Source organism: Haemaphysalis longicornis, unplaced genomic scaffold (assembly GCF_048455015.1).
Source record: "Haemaphysalis longicornis isolate Haplotype H1 unplaced genomic scaffold, Haemaphysalis longicornis Haplotype H1 scaffold_5, whole genome shotgun sequence".
NCBI classification, from domain to species: domain Eukaryota; kingdom Metazoa; phylum Arthropoda; class Arachnida; order Ixodida; family Ixodidae; genus Haemaphysalis; species Haemaphysalis longicornis.
The window spans coordinates 59,350,322-59,367,252 of NW_027526385.1; the positions used below are offsets into that span (position 1 = coordinate 59,350,322).

Sequence of the window (16,931 nt, forward strand, 5' to 3'; positions counted from 1 at the left end):
ACAGTAAATACTTTTTGTTTTGTTCAGCAGTCTAGTTAATAAAGGTGAAAAAAGAACATGCTGCCAGCAATGTTCCTTAGCCATTTAGCTCTTTGCACCTACCTAAAAATACCTTAATGACAACATGAAGAGTTGACCATAAGAGCCAATTTTGTACGGTAAACAAAAGCAACTCACCATGAACTGTCAAACATCTTCCATACGAACTAGACAGAGTCGATTTTTTTGTAATGCGTTTATTGTAAACATAAACGGTGTCTTTACTTTCTTTACAAGGTCACACATCTCTAGTTGTACAAAACGCTAAACGAGTTCAATTCAGTTGTCATATAGCATGGCAGAAAACCCATGGCACATATGCTTCTAACTCTACAATATGTTCAATTGTTTTCTACGGAGTAACTACAAAAATTTACTGCAACTGGCATAAGATTACGCCAACTTTGGCAAAAGCGGACGCCATTATTTACAGTGCGACGTTGCTAGTCACAACGAATTGAGACAGTGGTTGGGTTAGGAGATGCCGCTGCAACAAAGTGACAGATTAACAACACAAACGGTAACCGGTATCAGTTTCATAGTGCTTGCATTGCTTAAGGTAATTGAAGCTCCAGGTTGCATTACGCTGTACCCTTTGCATATTGCACTTACAATCCCTGGCTTACTAAAAATAAAGCAGTCAATACTAAGTTAATACTAAGAGATCATTAACAATTTAACGTCCAATGTAGGTTCAGAGAATTGACACGAAGCACAGCCTGGTATATGTCATCTCTGTTCTCCCAAACAGTGCTATATAATGAATAAACACTCCAGCACTAATAACAAACTCAACACATTTTGCTGTGCAGTATGCGGGACGACAACAGTCCTACACAGTGCAAGATCACGAAAAAAAAAAGTCACACAGTGTAACCTTCTGTGTCACTATCGCTTCACAAAAGTAAAGCCCTAACAAACAAATTGGGCTGTCTTCAAAACAAGATAACCTGAGAACAATAACTTTGATGAATGTAGCGTATGGAACAATGTACACGTGAAGGAACATGAACACACTCATCTCAATTCCACAAAAAAGTAAACGGCCAATCGAGTGATGAAACATGTCGAACTACCACCGCAGCCAAGCAGATTGGCCTGCGCATGAATCTCTGCATACGGGAGAAGAAAGCAGCCCCAAAGACCCGTATGGTTGGTACGGGAGCTTATACGGGAGCTGGTATGTTTGGTATAGGAGCTGTTTTGGAGGGGGAGGGGGGGGGGGGGACTTGTAATTATATCACGGTGATGTGGCCGCAGTGTTCGACTCAAACCCGGCTGGTCGTGGCCTTCCGGGGTCCCGAATGGCCTTGGAGGGGTCACAGGAAAAGGACACGGTCAGTGCGTACCGGACACCCCTGCTGACCTTCTCCACAAAGTGGGGGTTCTCGGAGCCAGAAGTAAAGGCCAGCACCCGACCTGAAAATGTTGTGCACATACGAGGTGTTTGATCTGACCACCAAGCGAATGTCACTTAAAAAACATTTGCAGAAACTTCTAAGTGGGAATTGTCGAATAAATGCTTGAGCTGCTCTGCTCTGTAATACACTGAGCTCCTATCTAAATATATCTAAATCCTGAGCTGTACAAACACCCTAGGGCCTTTTATTAAATACCTCCGTATGATCCTCTTGTACCCCTCGTTACCAGCATTGTATACCAAGCTTCCTTAAGTGAATTCGTCAAACCTGTTTTTGTTTGCATAGCATAGACTGGTTCAAATAAGCACACTTTTCATCCCTTATCTGCTCGATAAAAGAGTATTTATTTACAAATCCTGAAAGAAGAAAAAAACACCGTGTGACATTTGTGGTGGTCGCAACAACTAACGGCAGTGACGTGATTGGACGATGACTAAGAATGGGATTCAAACCAGTTTCGGTATCATTTCTGTGAAACAACATGCTTGGCATCCAGTGTTATCATTGGCTAGGCATTTCCGATATTTCAGTGTTGGCATACTGCGCTTCTGCCATGTTGTCGGCTGTAAAATGCATCAAATAAGCCTGCCAGCACCGCTTCGAATAATGACGTTCTCTAGCCAAGGCGTACAAAGTGGTTGAACGCCCCCCCCCCCCCCCCCCCCCCCCCTTCTTTGAAGCCTGCCTGGCTCGTTCTTGTGTCACAAGAGTGTGTTTCGCACCAGGCCGAGGGTTAGCTGATTTGGCACTGTGCCCACATGCAGTTGGTGCTTATGTACACACCATGTGAATGAGAACTTGCCAGCATGGAAGTGTCAGTTTGCACACAATCTGCCAACTTGCTTGTGCAGCAATGAATGCTGCAGCACAAACTGGTGAATTCAAAATACTATAAACTAAAAAAAAGCAACAACAACTGACAACTGTAGATGGTGTAATGGGCCTGGAAGTGCTGCAGGTGGTTTTACAACCTGTGGTTTGAATCGACTGCTAGTGGGCCGTTGGTCAACTGGCACCGTATAGAAGAGTTAAACAAGAATTCAGTGATCTGCATTGCAGTAAATGTGGTAAAGCCTGTCCGTCTAGTGTTCTGAGAAGCCACTGCTTCATATGAGAAGCGAGACTGTGATACCTCTTATCATGAGTGATGGTAATGATGATGAAATCTGGCATACACACGTACGTACCAATAAATCGCTGCTTTCAGCCAAGCACATTCCATATCCTACAACAAGAAAACAGCAAGCCTATGGCGGGCATAAAGCACATACCTCTTCTGGGCTCCACCGTAGCATTGCCTCTGTCTCCGTCAACGAAAAACAGTCGGCCTCCCCCGAAATCTAATCCGTGATCCGACAGGTACAGCAGTGATGTGTAGTGGAATGACTCGTACTGCTCCTGTTGCAGTGGGCAAGGAGGAAGACATGCACAGATATGGTGTTAGGATGAAAAACTGTGGTTGATGCCTCTTTCATAGGAATCGGTAAAACACGAAGTGGAATGCGCCTTCACAGGAGCAGTTGAATGTTTACTGTGCATTGATATGAACTTGCACATCGCTATTTATATTACGTCGGTATGGCACCGTTAGATGCATCAACGTTAGATACTGGATTGCACGTGCCGGAACATTGCGTAAATCCGACTTAAACCACAGCCCCTTGAAAACCATGCAAACGAAACCGAAACCGAAAGCAGTAGGTGGCGGAGGGTGCCTCAATTCACCCGTGTCCCGCGTACACGAAGACGCTGGCATTGAGGCGCCAACAGTCAGCGCTCATTAGCGTCATGATGAACTACTTCGCCTCGCCTCTCCTAGACGGCAGCACCATCTGAATGAATAAGGTAGTGGGAAAGATATAAGCTGCGTTCGTAGACCTACTTGTGCTTGAATTCGTAGCGCAGTGGGCCAAGCGCTGTGTACCTCCCCTTGCGGCGAGAGAGTTTGTGGCTCGAATCCGGGCGCAGCCGCGTCAGTGGAACTTTTTCTGGCGATGTCATTTCCGTGACGGATATGATGCCCGTGAGATCTTGGTGTACCCGGGCATAAAACACTTTCGTGTTAAAATGTAAAGGAAAAAACATTATGCTACTATACCTCAAATGTCACAAGAATGTCCGATGTCTAAAATGCAGTTTCTACACAACTTCACCCCTCAAAGTAGATAAACGGCAATGGGTGAGAAGATGTGCCTGGTTCTGTAGCATTTGTAGCAACTCAATGATCGCTTGATACACACAGTAGGCTCCAGAAGTCGGTCAGTCTTGGACTCAACGTTGCTACCACTTCCTTCAGGTAACAAACACCCAGCCTTTGCAGTGGAATGACTCGAACTCTAATCAATAAGTTGCTATCAGAGCAGGGACGTAAATGGAGAAATAAATTCCACAATACATCTATTTACACATGTGTTGCTCCTGTGCTACCTTCAAGACTGCTGCGCGGCAGTTATGCACCTGCATTTGAGCAATCTAACGAGTAATTGAATCTGCTCGTGAAGAAAAAAGAAAGGAAGCAAAGCAAGTACTCTGTTTGGTGTGAAATTGAACACAATAGGCTAGTTTGGACTGTTTTCTCTCTTGGTGAGACCACATGGCGAGGTCCTGTATTGTGGCAGCACATGGCAAACATCTTCAACCTTGCCATCTTTGCATTGCTAACAAGGCTTTCTACGGCCCGTCCGGCCAGCGACATCAACAAAAAAAATAACCACGAAGTTATGAAATTGATGCCATTGATGTTTTACACTTAAAGGGACCCTGCAACACTCTTCGAGCAGTGCAAGTAAACCTGCGCGACGTTTAGATTACACTGCCAGGAATACCTGAGCCAAATATTACACGTGCACGGGAAGCGATGAGCGCGCAAATCGATGTGAAAGACGCGGAAAAACAAACCGCTCTCTCTTCAGTTGTCCTCATTATGCATGGACTAAGGGACGTCACATAGGCCATGGCTGCCCGATCAGCTGTCACTGGTCAACTTCGCGGATAGATTCTCCCATCTCCGTCGTCGTCATCGCTGTGTACGAACCTCTTCTATGCCTGAACCTGTAGGCACAGTTTTGCTGTTTATTTTGTGTTTTGAGTGCACGCGGAGTTTGAGTGATGAGCTCAATACTTCCCTTTCAACGGGGCCACTCGACTACAAACGTTTATTGCTTCAAAAACGCCCTACCAGCCCGAGCGCGCACTTGCGAGCAGGCACCCATACCTGCTTTTTTGTGGCACCAGACCGGAAATAGGCCCCTCCGCGTTGCGGAGAAAAGGAGAAAACTACCCGGCATGTGATATATCGAAGGCCGCCGAAAAAAACGCCGCGAGCCGCCCCCCTCTCCAGGAGAGAGCGCGCAGCTTTCGTCGCCTTGTCCGCGCTCGAGTTGAGAGGGAACGATTATGCGCGATTTCTCATCGCGCGTAGTTTCGTTAATTGTGAACGGATTTCCATAATTCTTGCGGGAGGAGATTTCTGGGACAATAGACTTTATCCCAAAATACAGTACTAGTAGTCGATGGCAAGTGTTGCAGGGTCCCTTTAAAGCACTTGGACCAGGCCCGATCAATATGCGGACATAAACCAGGTAGAGCAGACACTTGAGATGTAAAACTGTTGGCAGCCAAGGTAGAATCAAACTATAATTAGGGGGGGAAGAGTGGCAAGCGGTGGTGTGCTATTAGTAGTTGACCTGTAGTACAGTGGAACCCTGATGACACGTTTCCCGGTCTTACAACGCCCCGCTTCTTACGATGGATCACTGTGGTCCTGGCGGACTCCGCACAGAAACAATGCATTAAAAACCCCGATTATACAAAGCTCGGGCGCACGTGGTATGCTTCATACGACGGACCCTGGCGGGAATAAACTAGCGTTTTTCTCATTTTTTTACACTGCTTCGCCACCTCGCCCTGACCTTTCTTTATTTCTAACTTCCAACTGAACTTTTATTACAGAAACATGTCGTATTTATAAATACGCGTGCACGCACCTACGATAAAACATTTGACCCGATAAGTAATCTATATCAACAGTTGGAAGTCAGCACACGTCCTGCGAGCCTCAGCTGAAATCTTTGTTTCTGTTGCGCTGTATTGTCAAGAAGAATCACCAACTCACCCAATACTACACTCTGCTTGCTATGACAAGTCACTCAATTAAGCCAGTAGAGGGAGTGTCACCTTGTCGACGTGCGTGTGCCAGTACTCGTCGTGCACCGTGACCGCCGGCCGCACGGTCATCTCGGAGAAGAACGTCGGGTGCGTCAGGTGGAGGTGCTCCGGCTTCACGCCAAACTGGAAGGCGATCAGGCTGCGGATCTTGTCCTTCACCTGCCTGCACACAGCACCAGAGAAGGAAGGTTGAGAGGTTGAAGCTGCAGTTGAGGTCTAGTGAGCCTCCTGTGCGCATCTTTCTTCATCCTCCTCTTGTTTTCGCTAGTGAAATGCATTCAAGTAATAGCCAACTCGCCCAGTTTGCTGCCAGAACCCAATGACATGTAAACATTTACGCAACTGTTTTTATGGATCAACAGCTGGATACAGTCAAACCCGACTTAAACGAACCCGGATAGAGCGAATTATGCTATATATCGAACAAAAATAATTCAGTTTCGGAAATACATGGGAAACATATTCCTTATAACGAAGTTCACATCCGATATATCGAACTCTGGGCGCCTAGAATGGCCGCCGAAATGCATGATCTCGGAGCGGCGATTGAGATGTGGATTGGCCGCGACCACGGAGCAAGAGCCGTGACTGAGACATTGCGCCTCGCACGGAGCGACATGACGCCCAATACTTTCCGTAACTGTTTCCGACGCGTGGGACTCGTGATGGAACGCGCCCAGTCAGCGAGTCCGGACCAAGACAGCAGCATCGGTAAACTGCGGGAAGAGTTCGCCAACGTTCCCGATGATGTCGCGAGTGAAATCCGTCCGACGCCTATAATGAAGCGCTTTCGGCAGTCGATGTGCTCCGCCAATGCTTCTTAGATTTTTTAGGACGCGGACTAAAACTGGTGCAAACAATGTTTCGTGTAGAAAATTGCTAGTTGAAGCCGCCAAAACGAAAGTGAAAACAAAAATAGCCGCTTTTTTTGTTTTGCAACGTGGGCAGTTAAGGCGGAAAGTAGCTTTATTACTAGCAATAAATGGATTATTTTGGTATGATAATGGCTACTGTACTGTGTTTGTTTCTGCATACGCGGATGGCGGAGTTGGTGAAAAGGGGGGAAGAGGGGGGGGGGGGCTCCCGCGGATTGCGAATTCGTAACAATAAGCTCGTTATAGGCGGGTTCGGCTATATTGAACTATTGGATATATCGAACTAATCGCGGTGCATATTGCAGTTCACTATAAATGGGTTTGACTGTACAGGGCAAACCTAAAGAGCAATTGGAAGGATTTTTAACCACTGGCGGGCAGATGCGCAAAAATGTGAGGGGGCTTCAACAATACTCAATGCGCATAGCTCAGCAGCTAACGTAACGTTACTGTCCCCGCTCAATGTAATGTCGTGATTAAATAATCAAACCACATCGCTTTTCCACTCTTGCTATCATTCACTTATTACGTGAGCTAATTTTGAAGGAAGCCCTTCACGCAATCACAGGTTCAAAAAATTCAGGGAAGCTTTTACTCGCGCAAAACTTGAATGGCGACGCTGTTGTAGGGGAGCATTGGCGCAGACATAGTTAAGTTTCACTATCATTGTTTATTCGCATAGTTTGGTGCTAGTAATCGTCGTCATATGCATCGAAGAGGCCGTCGTCTTCTTCGTGGAGAGTGGTGGATGCAAAGTCATCCTCAGCGTTGTTGACTCCCACCAGCTCAACCGGCGAAGCTTGCACTAAGTCGCGCAAGGCTTGAACCATAGCGAAGCTGCAGGATTTCTTTATACTTAAACACTGACGAACACATCACCACGCGTATCTACAAGTTTGAAATTGTTTGTTTGCAAGTTCCGTCCTTGCTTTGCACTGTGCTTTACTCGGTGACAACTTAAGAACGGCACCGGAAGTTTCCGCTGTGCCTTATCACCGTAGCCGGATGTTTCCCCGCGTGGCGCAAGTAGGGCGTTACTGGGAAAATTTTGAATATGGCGTGAGCCGTTCCCGTGACTTTTTGGACCTAATATGCTTATAAACGACTCCAGTGACGACAAACAAACTGCGTGAGACAAGGCAGACGATATCGCGGATTCATAGCAAACCCCTTTCAAAACGCGCAAGCACTGACGTCACGGGTCCGGCGCTTTGGCGGAGTGATACACTACATGAGCTGGTGCCGTTCTTGAGTTGTAACCGAGTATAGTAGTAGTCACCATCATATGCATCGATAATGTCGTGTTCTTCATACCAAGCATTACATGTGCAGTAGCCCTTGACGAGAGCACTGGAGGATTTTTTATTTTTTGCTAAAGCCACTGCGAGAGCCGGGGGCTTGGCGGTAGCCGAGAGGCACGTGCTCAGGAGCGCTCGCCATTTTCTTGCTCCTCAACTCTTTTGCCAGACTTTTTTTTTTTTTGCTAAAGCCACCACTGCATGTGCCGAGAACGCTCGGCGGTCGCTGTGAGGCACGCGCTCACGAGTGCTCCGCATTTTCTCGGTATTTATTTCTACAATGGCAAACTGAATTCACCGCTTGCACAACAGCTCCGCTTTTCAAAAATATGCTGACTTGGTTACCCCAAACATTTTTTGTGGCTTCATGGTACAGAGCAAACCTTTTATTCACAACACTCATTATCTCTTGGCATGCCATTTTGCGTCACCTCTTGAATTCATTTCATTTTGACATTTTTATCTCATAAAAATAACTGATTTGTTTTAGGACAACCTGCAGTTTACATTTGTAAAAAGTTTGCCACCAGCAGCATGCAGCAGGGAGCAGCAGTATACCAAACATTTCTCCTTCAATGGTACAGTAGATGTGCATGTGTGCCACTTGCGCTGGCTCAAACTCCCCAGACACAGAATTTTCCTCGTGTACGAAAGCGTAAAACCAGGTTCAACTTCAAAAAGATGAACAGAGTTTGAGCTTACTTGTAAATTTTCAGGTCTCGGTCGGAAAACAGCGTGGTGCCTTTCTTCTCGAGTAGCCTGCAGGGGGAAAAACATTAATCTCATCTGTGTTAGCTGGCATAAAAATCTATTGCTAGCCAGAACATTGCAAGTGGAAAGTTACATTTAATGCTCAACTTCTGACTTGCCAGAGAGTCACACGTGACATATTACTATGGCATTAGCTCAAATCAGTTCCGTTTTTGGTCACTGATTGCTTAACCCTTCGTGGTCTGCTACTTTTACCCACTTTCCGGCTGCCCCGGTCCAAAACTATTTCGACATTTATGGCACTGCAAAAAAAAAAAAAAAAAAACTGTGCAAGAAAAACACCCAGGATATTAATTTTTTCTCTTGCGTCTGTCAACAGAGGTGTTGTCTCCACTGCCGTCACAGTCTTCGCCACTCGCTTCTGTCGAATCACTCTTATCACTATCTGGTGGAAGCATGAATTCTCTCCCTCACTTAAGTCAACATCACTTTTGCTGCATCAGCGCAACACGCACGCGGTGAAAAGCAGCCATGCTCCTCAGCAGAGAATGCTCTGGAAACCAAAAGCCCGTGCTGAACACACTGCGCTGCACCCTAGTGCAAAAAGAAGTAAACTTCTACAAACAAAGTTCACTTATCCCTCAAGAGATGGTGCATCATGTATACAAAAAATGCCTCCGCATTGCAGTCAGAGAAACCACGAAATTTATCCCTGAACACACTTGTCGGGTGGTGCCCGACAGCGGACCACTACGGTTGTGTTGCGTTGCTGGCAGGGCCCAACAACGGACAACAAAGGGTTAAAGGCAGGTGCTAGGGTGCATAACGATACTTTTCCTTCCCATAATTCTCTGTAGGAGTGAGACGGCAGTTGTGATGCCAGCTTCAGTAGTAGAAAGCGCAAGCTGCCAGGAATGGTAACACCAGTGGTTCTCAAACAGGGGTCCGCGGTCCCCAGAAGTTCCGCGAGGGCATTTTAGGCGTCTGTGAAGCCCTCCCCAGTGCGCTCCCACAGCCCTCCCACCACATTTTTTTTTTTTTTCGCTAAACCTTGCTGGAAATGCAGCAAGGTGCCGCCACTGCATGACTTAATTGCGTATTTAGTTTCTCCGCGTAGGCCAAGTTTTAAGGTTGGCTTTTTTCACGACATGCAAGCTATGCGGGAAAGCCAGACACGTGAAAAGCTGTGTGTCTTTTGGTTGCGAGTGGAAATTGTTCGGAAATATTACGCGCATAAGCACAGAAGTCCGACACAACAGGCAGGCATTGAATAAGTATGTTGGCAACTCTAGCTGCAAATGCCAATTGTTTGACATTATGAGACGTTCAACAGCACTTCATCGTGGGGCACGGGCGTAGCAAGAAACAAGACGGCGGGGGGAGGGAGGGGGTTATATTGGTGCCAGGTTATGTTGGTGTCAGAACATCCCTAATCGGCGCATCTCCACCACTTTCAGTCTTTCTTTTTTTTTTTTTTCATTTTTACACGCCGAATCGATATGTTAATATGCAAAAACGAGACAAAAATGACAAGCATAAAAAATGGTTCAAACAATGTTTGAGACAGGCTCCCTACCTTCTAAGATTTTTTTTTACTGATGGCATATACACCCCACCCCCTTTCGGAACATCATTTTGGCTACACCACTCTCGTGGGGTCCCCCACCACTTTTGCAAACCCGAAAGGGGTCCTCGGCACATCCATGGTTGATTGAGAAGCACTGGGTTACACTATCCCTCAGCTCCGTTAAGGGATTGGCCACCGAGCAGAGGATCCAAAGACCACTGACCTCTGTAACAGTGCAGTAGGTAAAGGCCAGTGCGTGAAGGCAAGATGAAATAAACTGCGGGGTTTTACCGAGATTCTTACGATGTATGATGTCATAACTGTTGTTTTTATCCTTTTTAACTTTTGAAAAACCTGCCCAGTGGTCTGGCACTAAGCAATACAAGCATTGTGGCCATCAAAGTGGCAAACCACTTCGTTTTACCTGCGAAGTGGTCCATGAGGGACAATTTGTTGTGGGCTAAAGATTTACTTAGACCTCCGGGGCTCACTGGGGACATGAATGCAGAATGCCTGTCACGGTAGACTGTAAAGTAGTAGGGAAGTGCCACTGCAGAATCTCCTAGGAGGGAGTAACATCCCTATAAATTCCCCAAACAGGCAGCATATGCTCTTCTTACTTTGATTCTCTGCCGCTCGGCTTCGTGTGTTTTATACCACCCACATAGGAGACCAATACCTCCCATCTCTGAAGACCTACAAAGCTGAACGAAAGCACATCTCTGTATCTGGCCACTTCAGACAAAAAAAGCAACTGGTGCATAGGAACCAGAAAAACCAGTTTAAAAAACAAAACAAAACAAAAAAAAAAAAACCCACACAAGTTGACGCAAGAATTAGGTGCTGTATCCCAAAGCAAAATCAACGCTATCAGCCTACAGTCTCAATTTATTACATGTGCCCTCACCACGGAGCAAGAATAGATAAGAGAGGAAACGCCCATTGCGGCCGGCGCGATCGAGCAACCAGATAATGTCACAATGATAACTACGGCGACCTACGGAGCTCCGCAGCTGCGGCGGCGAACAATTTGACAGCGGCCCCTGGTTGAATGTATTAAAAGCAATACTGTTGTTTGCAGCATTCGCCACAAGGCGTGAATCGGTATGCGCTCGAGCTGCTGCGCGACGCGGTGACGGAACGCGCGTTCATCTTGAACGTAGCGCGCGCGCGTCATAAATTGGCCAGTGCACTAAACTCGTCTCAAGCGTATCACACGCGAGATAAGGCCGTGCGTTTACAGGTTTTATATTTTTTGGGCTTGGTGCTCGCGCAAGATTGCTTACGCATTAAAAGAAAATGTCCCTTTTATTCGCTCGTACTGCCGGTTTAAATTTGACAGAAAATTAATCGCGAAGGCGGGCTCTTCAGCCAACGAAAGCGCAGAAGAGCGCGCACATTCTTGCTTTGGCAACGGAATGTTTCGGCGGCCCGGCGAAATGTCACCGCGATGCCGCGGCCGGGTTGGACTGGGCGAGCACGAACAGAACGTGCGCCGGCCGTGGCGATGACCGCGCACTTCCTTCGCTTGCCGCCAGATGCCGGAAACTTGACGTTCGCCAAGTGCTTGTGACGTTATCAGGCTCCCCAGGAAGCTCAGTTTCCCCTCCTATTTTATTCCTGCTCCGTGGCCCTCACACACTCCACGTACACATATTCTTGCAACCACAAGTTAATATTTCCCGCACGTACAACCAGGCAACCGCCACGAAAAATTTGTACCATTGTACAGCACAACTCACCTGTAGACGTTGACGAATTTCTCCCCGAGCGAAATGGACCCGGAGTGCAAGTCCAGAATGGATGCTCCACCAGTGGAATGACTCAAGGCCAGCCCCCTCTTGGCTAGACTGCAAAGCACAATTGACAGTGTGTCCTCATAATCTAATGCGTGTCAAAAATGATGCACCCCGTTGTCTAACAATGGCGACGGTTGAACGCGAAGCTTTCTCAAGAGGGATTCCTTGGTTGTCTTCTGAGTTTGGACTTTGACTCGCAGATGGACTTCTGATTGCAGCGGCTTTAACTTTATTAACCCTTCACCATTTGATTTCGCAGAAGAAAGCTTTGCGTTCAACCACTGTTGTCGTTAGACAGAGGGGTGCATGATTTTTTGTCTCATTCTGAACGTCCATGCACCCCTTCCCAAAACCAAACTGCCTCGACTGTGATGGAATGGTGCGATTAGGTGGACTGCTTCATAACACGAGGGAACCAGGTTCAATTCCAACCACAAGAAGCATTTTTATTTTTTTTCACTTTACCCACAATCATCATTATCGTCATGGAAAGTTGGCTTTCCTGCAGTGCATTTCCGATGCGATATAGTATGCTATCAGTGAGACATAGAACGCTTTGGTTTAATAAAAAACACTCCCAATGACTGATTGCAAGCAGTGTGAAATTACCCGCCCAGCTCTCTATCAAAACAGCAACAGCGACAATGTAAAAAAAAAAAAACAGTGAAGACACTGACTGCATACCCCCGAAAACCAGTTTATGCAATGGCAGCCTTCAGCTTTGCTTGGGTGCTACTGTGCAGCTACACATTATGACGGTTCTATGGAGTAGTGGTGGTGCAGTTCACTCATGTCGTCACGTATCTATTCAAACCTGCAGCAAGCTGCGAAGGCAGGCTCACAATGTCCAAGAGCCAACATTCCTAACCTTGCTGTAATCAGGTAAGTTCTGGTAGTTTTTTTTTTTTGTGCATGTTTCTCTGCTACACATGGCAGGACTGACTTCTGCTTTGTACTTTTTTCCATAATTCGCAAACCTACAAAAACAAAAAGGCCATCCCGACTGTTATTACGTTATTTTCATAGCAAACTAAACAAACAGAACCTAAGAGCGTCCGGATTCATTTTTATTTTTGTGAAAAAATTGCAAGTCCTTTGTGACGTCAGCTTATCAACCAGTATGCCTAGTCACATTTGAGATTAAAGAAGCTCTAAATCAGGCCTTTTAGAGAAGGGAAATCAGACCTGCAAGGTTCTAATCAATCATTGCAATCAGTAATTGATCAATATTTACAAACACAATTAATATAATTGCACTAATTAAATAGCCCTCATAAGAAACAAGAAAGAAGACAATGTGGCATCGCATCACTAGTGCAGGGTTCGTGGATAAATCATGACAAAATAAAAGCAAAGGCTGTCAGGTTTGCTTAAACAGCGCACATATTTCGCCAGTTTTCTTACAGTGAAACGCAATCTCTGCACCTCCTGGCCATTCAACCATAAAGACGAGGAAAGGATACAAACACGCATTGAGTCTTAAGCACACTACAGTGCCTTTGTGACACAAATCCAAACAAAAACTAAAAAAAAGTTGGCGCTCAAAACACACGAAACAAGCCTTGCAGCCCCTAGAAATAGATATGTGCATTCCAGTCTTGTTCGCATTTTACTGTAGCTGAAAAAGCCGTATAAAAGAAGTTTCTGTATGGCCATGTGGATAGCCTAACTGCCTAGAGCAAGAATACTTGTCTTTTGTGTCCACTTGTTTGCCTCCATCCTCTTTAGGCATTTTTTTCTCCACCAGTAACTGCAGTAAGTGGCTCGTCTCATTTCCCAAATCTAAAAATCTCAACAGCGCCACAAACAAGGAGACAAAATCTTAAAGTAAAATTTGATTTCTGCTAATGCACATTTACAAGGGGGTTAATGGCATCAGCAAATTCCAGCACTACAGGCCTTTCAGAATGAAATAAATGCCTGATTGATGCATTGATTGATTGATTGATTGTAGGGTTTAACGCGCCGACGCAACGCAGACGATGAGGCACGCCGTAGTGGAGGGCTGCGGATTAATTTTGACCACCTGGGGATCTTTAACGTGCGCCGCAATCTCGTACACATGGGCATTCTTGCTTTTCGCCTCCATCAGAAAAGCGACCGCCGCGGCCGGGAATCGAACCCGCGACCTCGCCTGATTGATGCAAAACAGCCAATGTGCTATCGGGGGCTTTCTACTCAACTCTTCATTCGTTAAAGGCAGGACCATGACGCATGTATGTACAGCCACGATAAAAACTTTACGGACCAAGGAAATGACAATCTTAGGTTATTGCTCTCCCTATAGCAGCCCCACAAGCTGTCAAATGCACACAAGATGTCGTATAAGTACTGAACTAATGAAAACTACTGCACATAGTACTCCAGACTGCCACGCGGCAGAGAAATAACTCAAAATTGATGCTTTCGTGGTCCGTAAACTTCTGCTCTTGCGTGTACCTCAATGACGACGCTTCTAGCATCAATTTAACTTCTATAGAAGTTGAATCACGCGTTCATTACATCGCTTCCCTTTCGTTTGATGCATAATGGAGTTGCTAAGACTGTCAAATGTGACAGGAGCTTACCTTAACAACGCGTTGCTTTCTTCAGCGGTCACAACGCCATCCGAAACCACCCGTCCACATTTCAGAGGCGCACAACCTGCATTGCCAGGGAAACACAAAAACCCCTGACGCTGTCACGACAAAAGCTATTGACTTCTTTAAGCATAAAATCGCAGTCATCGACCCATTAAAATATTTTGTTTTTAACTAGGTCAGTAGCTGTGACTTTACACCTCAAAATATGAACTCCGAGTAGCTGAAGTTTCGTACAACACTTGACTGCTACAACCTTTTCACACGAAACAGTTCAAATGACGCACCATTAATGGCGCCATCACCCACTGTGCAATCTATACCTCATAATCCATGACAGCTAGTTTCCCCTAAAACCCCTGCAGTGTAGGGTGCTCATTGTGTTGTGTATACATGGTGCCTAACTAGCTGCAATGTATATTACATAAAAAGGAAAACTTGAGAAAACCTAAAAAAACTTGTTCGTTTTAAAATGAATAAATTTGCAAGCTTTCCCCGTCATAAAACAAACGCCCATGGGCATTGTACACATATGTCCTCGTGTAAAAAGGTCTTGCAGTACAACTCGAGATATCTAAAAGGAAAAAATCCAGACTTCCAGCTTTGCGCTGCGAGTAATGGCGACTATTGTGCCGCTGCGTGAGGTCAGCGGACTTTGTGCTTGACATGATGTGTCGCTGCCGTCAAACTTTGTGCTGACAGCCACAGGTGCACACTCCACTTTCTGCGCGTCTTTGCGGAAGCCCAGGTATTGTTTAGCAGTGCAGTGTCTCTGTTACTACGAAGCTCACGGCATAGAATGCTTTGCAGTCGCGTGGGAGAGGTCTCTGTGCTTTCAATGCCGGCTTTTGTACTAACTGAGCCATTTATGTTTTTCACACCAAAAAAGTTGGTGGACATCACAAGAAATAGAGGAAGACTAATACAACACATTCATAGATGTAACCAGGGAGATGGGCAATCGAGGTTGCGTCTTTTTAACAGCTGTTATAAGGTTTTGGTTAAAACACCATTCGAAACTTCCACTGATGATATGCAAGTTACTCGATCTACTGTCCATCCGACAAGTAACCAACGTTACAAAACTTATCTGCCAGTGGTGCTCTGGCTTTAAGCTTAAAATATTCCCCAAGTGAGAATCAGTGCAGTAATTCATTAGCTCACAAAACTTGGCAAAGATTCTAGACTAGTTAAAGTGTCAACCTAACAGGCTGTGTTGAGCATAATAGCTGCTGCTGAGGTGTTCGAAAAGTTGCAACAGCGGAACGTAGTCCAGTACTGAGGCGGGCCAGTTTAAAAGTGGGCGAGGCGACACAGCGTGAATTTATGAGTGGGGATTGAACTAATATTAGGTAGGCACAGAACTACTAACAAAGCCAGCGCATTTGCACTGCTTGCGCTCCAGATAGACCTCAATGATGCATCTCCGGAGTGCGCAGATTATCGCCAACACTTCCTCCAAACCCGGAACACTTAGGACGAAAGGGCGCCACTCCAACAGATTTGCGAACTTAGCGCGGATAACGCACCCTTGAAGAGGCGGCGATCCTCGACGTAGTCGTTGGAGCAAGCCACGGTCTCCGATTTGATCGCCAACACTTCATCTCGGGACGCGAACACCTTAACTGGCGACGACTTCCACCAAACCGAGATGTAAAGGGCGCCCAACAATGCGATGGGCAGAGCGATACGCAAGGCAATGCGCTTGGCGGACAGTACGGACTTCGCCGGCGACGGCGGCGGTGATCCGGTGTCCGTCGCTTGGCCGGCGAAGGGGCCTCTTTTCCTGAGCGCCATCACTTCAAAAGCGCCCAACACGTGCAGGTGCGCGTAGGCGCTCGTTCTCACTCTTCGCAAACAACTGTGAACTTTCGCCGAGCGACACGTTCATTACATCCGGTAGCGACACGTGTGATGTGCGCGGTTTTGAGTCGCACGTAGCTGTAAACGTTAGAGACGCTCCCTTACGTCGAACGAAACACGCTCGGTGCCTCAGTGGCATCCGAAACAGCGTAAAGGAGACGTCATATTAAGCGGGAAAAGTTTGGCCGCTCTCGGAGGCTGTAATTGAGGAAAAGTACGCGAAGAGCCGACATCTGTGGGACTTTTTGCAAGCCAGGTACTTTACGGCATGACGAGAGCGGCCATGTTTGAAAACAGAGCGACAGGGAGAAGTGTCGAAGTTTCCATGGCAACTGTATGTCAGGCTCTAAAACCCACTTTTTGAGACCACCAAAAATTAATAAAAATTTTTTATTCAACTTTTAAATTTTTAACACACTAGTTTAAGCAGTAACTTTTGTGTTTTTTAATGTCAGTGGGGTCAACGAAAAGCGCTGCCGTCGCACGACTTGCATCGTCTGCTACTGATGGAAATAACGCAGCGTGGTAAAACCGTGTTGATACGCACTAACTTCGCTTGCATTTGAAAAGTTAAAACATTTAAATGGTTCTCTTACAAAGCATTGGTGCTTC

At 46.2% G+C, this 16,931-nt stretch overlaps 1 protein-coding gene across 1 annotated transcript; it reads right to left on the bottom strand.

Annotated features, from left to right (window-relative positions):
- Nucleotides 1–573: 573 nt before the first annotated feature.
- LOC144138306 (2-oxoglutarate and iron-dependent oxygenase domain-containing protein 3-like) lies at nt 574–16,621 on the bottom strand. Its single transcript, XM_077670519.1, has 7 exons — nt 15,986–16,621; nt 14,445–14,520; nt 11,821–11,928; nt 8,503–8,559; nt 5,637–5,790; nt 2,732–2,858; nt 574–1,458 (listed from the first exon to the last, which is right to left on the bottom strand). Exons 1-7 carry the CDS (start codon nt 16,251–16,253, stop codon nt 1,280–1,282), a joined length of 969 nt encoding a protein of 322 aa, XP_077526645.1. The 5' UTR covers nt 16,254–16,621; the 3' UTR covers nt 574–1,279.
- Nucleotides 16,622–16,931: the final 310 nt, after the last annotated feature.

What these genes read in the sequence shown, in the direction of transcription:
- LOC144138306 (XM_077670519.1), bottom strand. Translation starts at nt 16,253, where the DNA reads ATGGCGCTCAGGAAAAGAGGCCCCTTCGCCGGCCAAGCGACGGACACC. An exon ending in GAAAGCAACGCGTTGTTAAG is followed by an intron (nt 11,929 to 14,444) that starts GTAAGCTCCTGT and finishes TGTGCTTTGCAG; the next exon opens with TCTAGCCAAGAGGGGGCTGG. An exon ending in GGCACACGCACGTCGACAAG is followed by an intron (nt 2,859 to 5,636) that starts GTGACACTCCCT and finishes CCACTGCAACAG; the next exon opens with GAGCAGTACGAGTCATTCCA.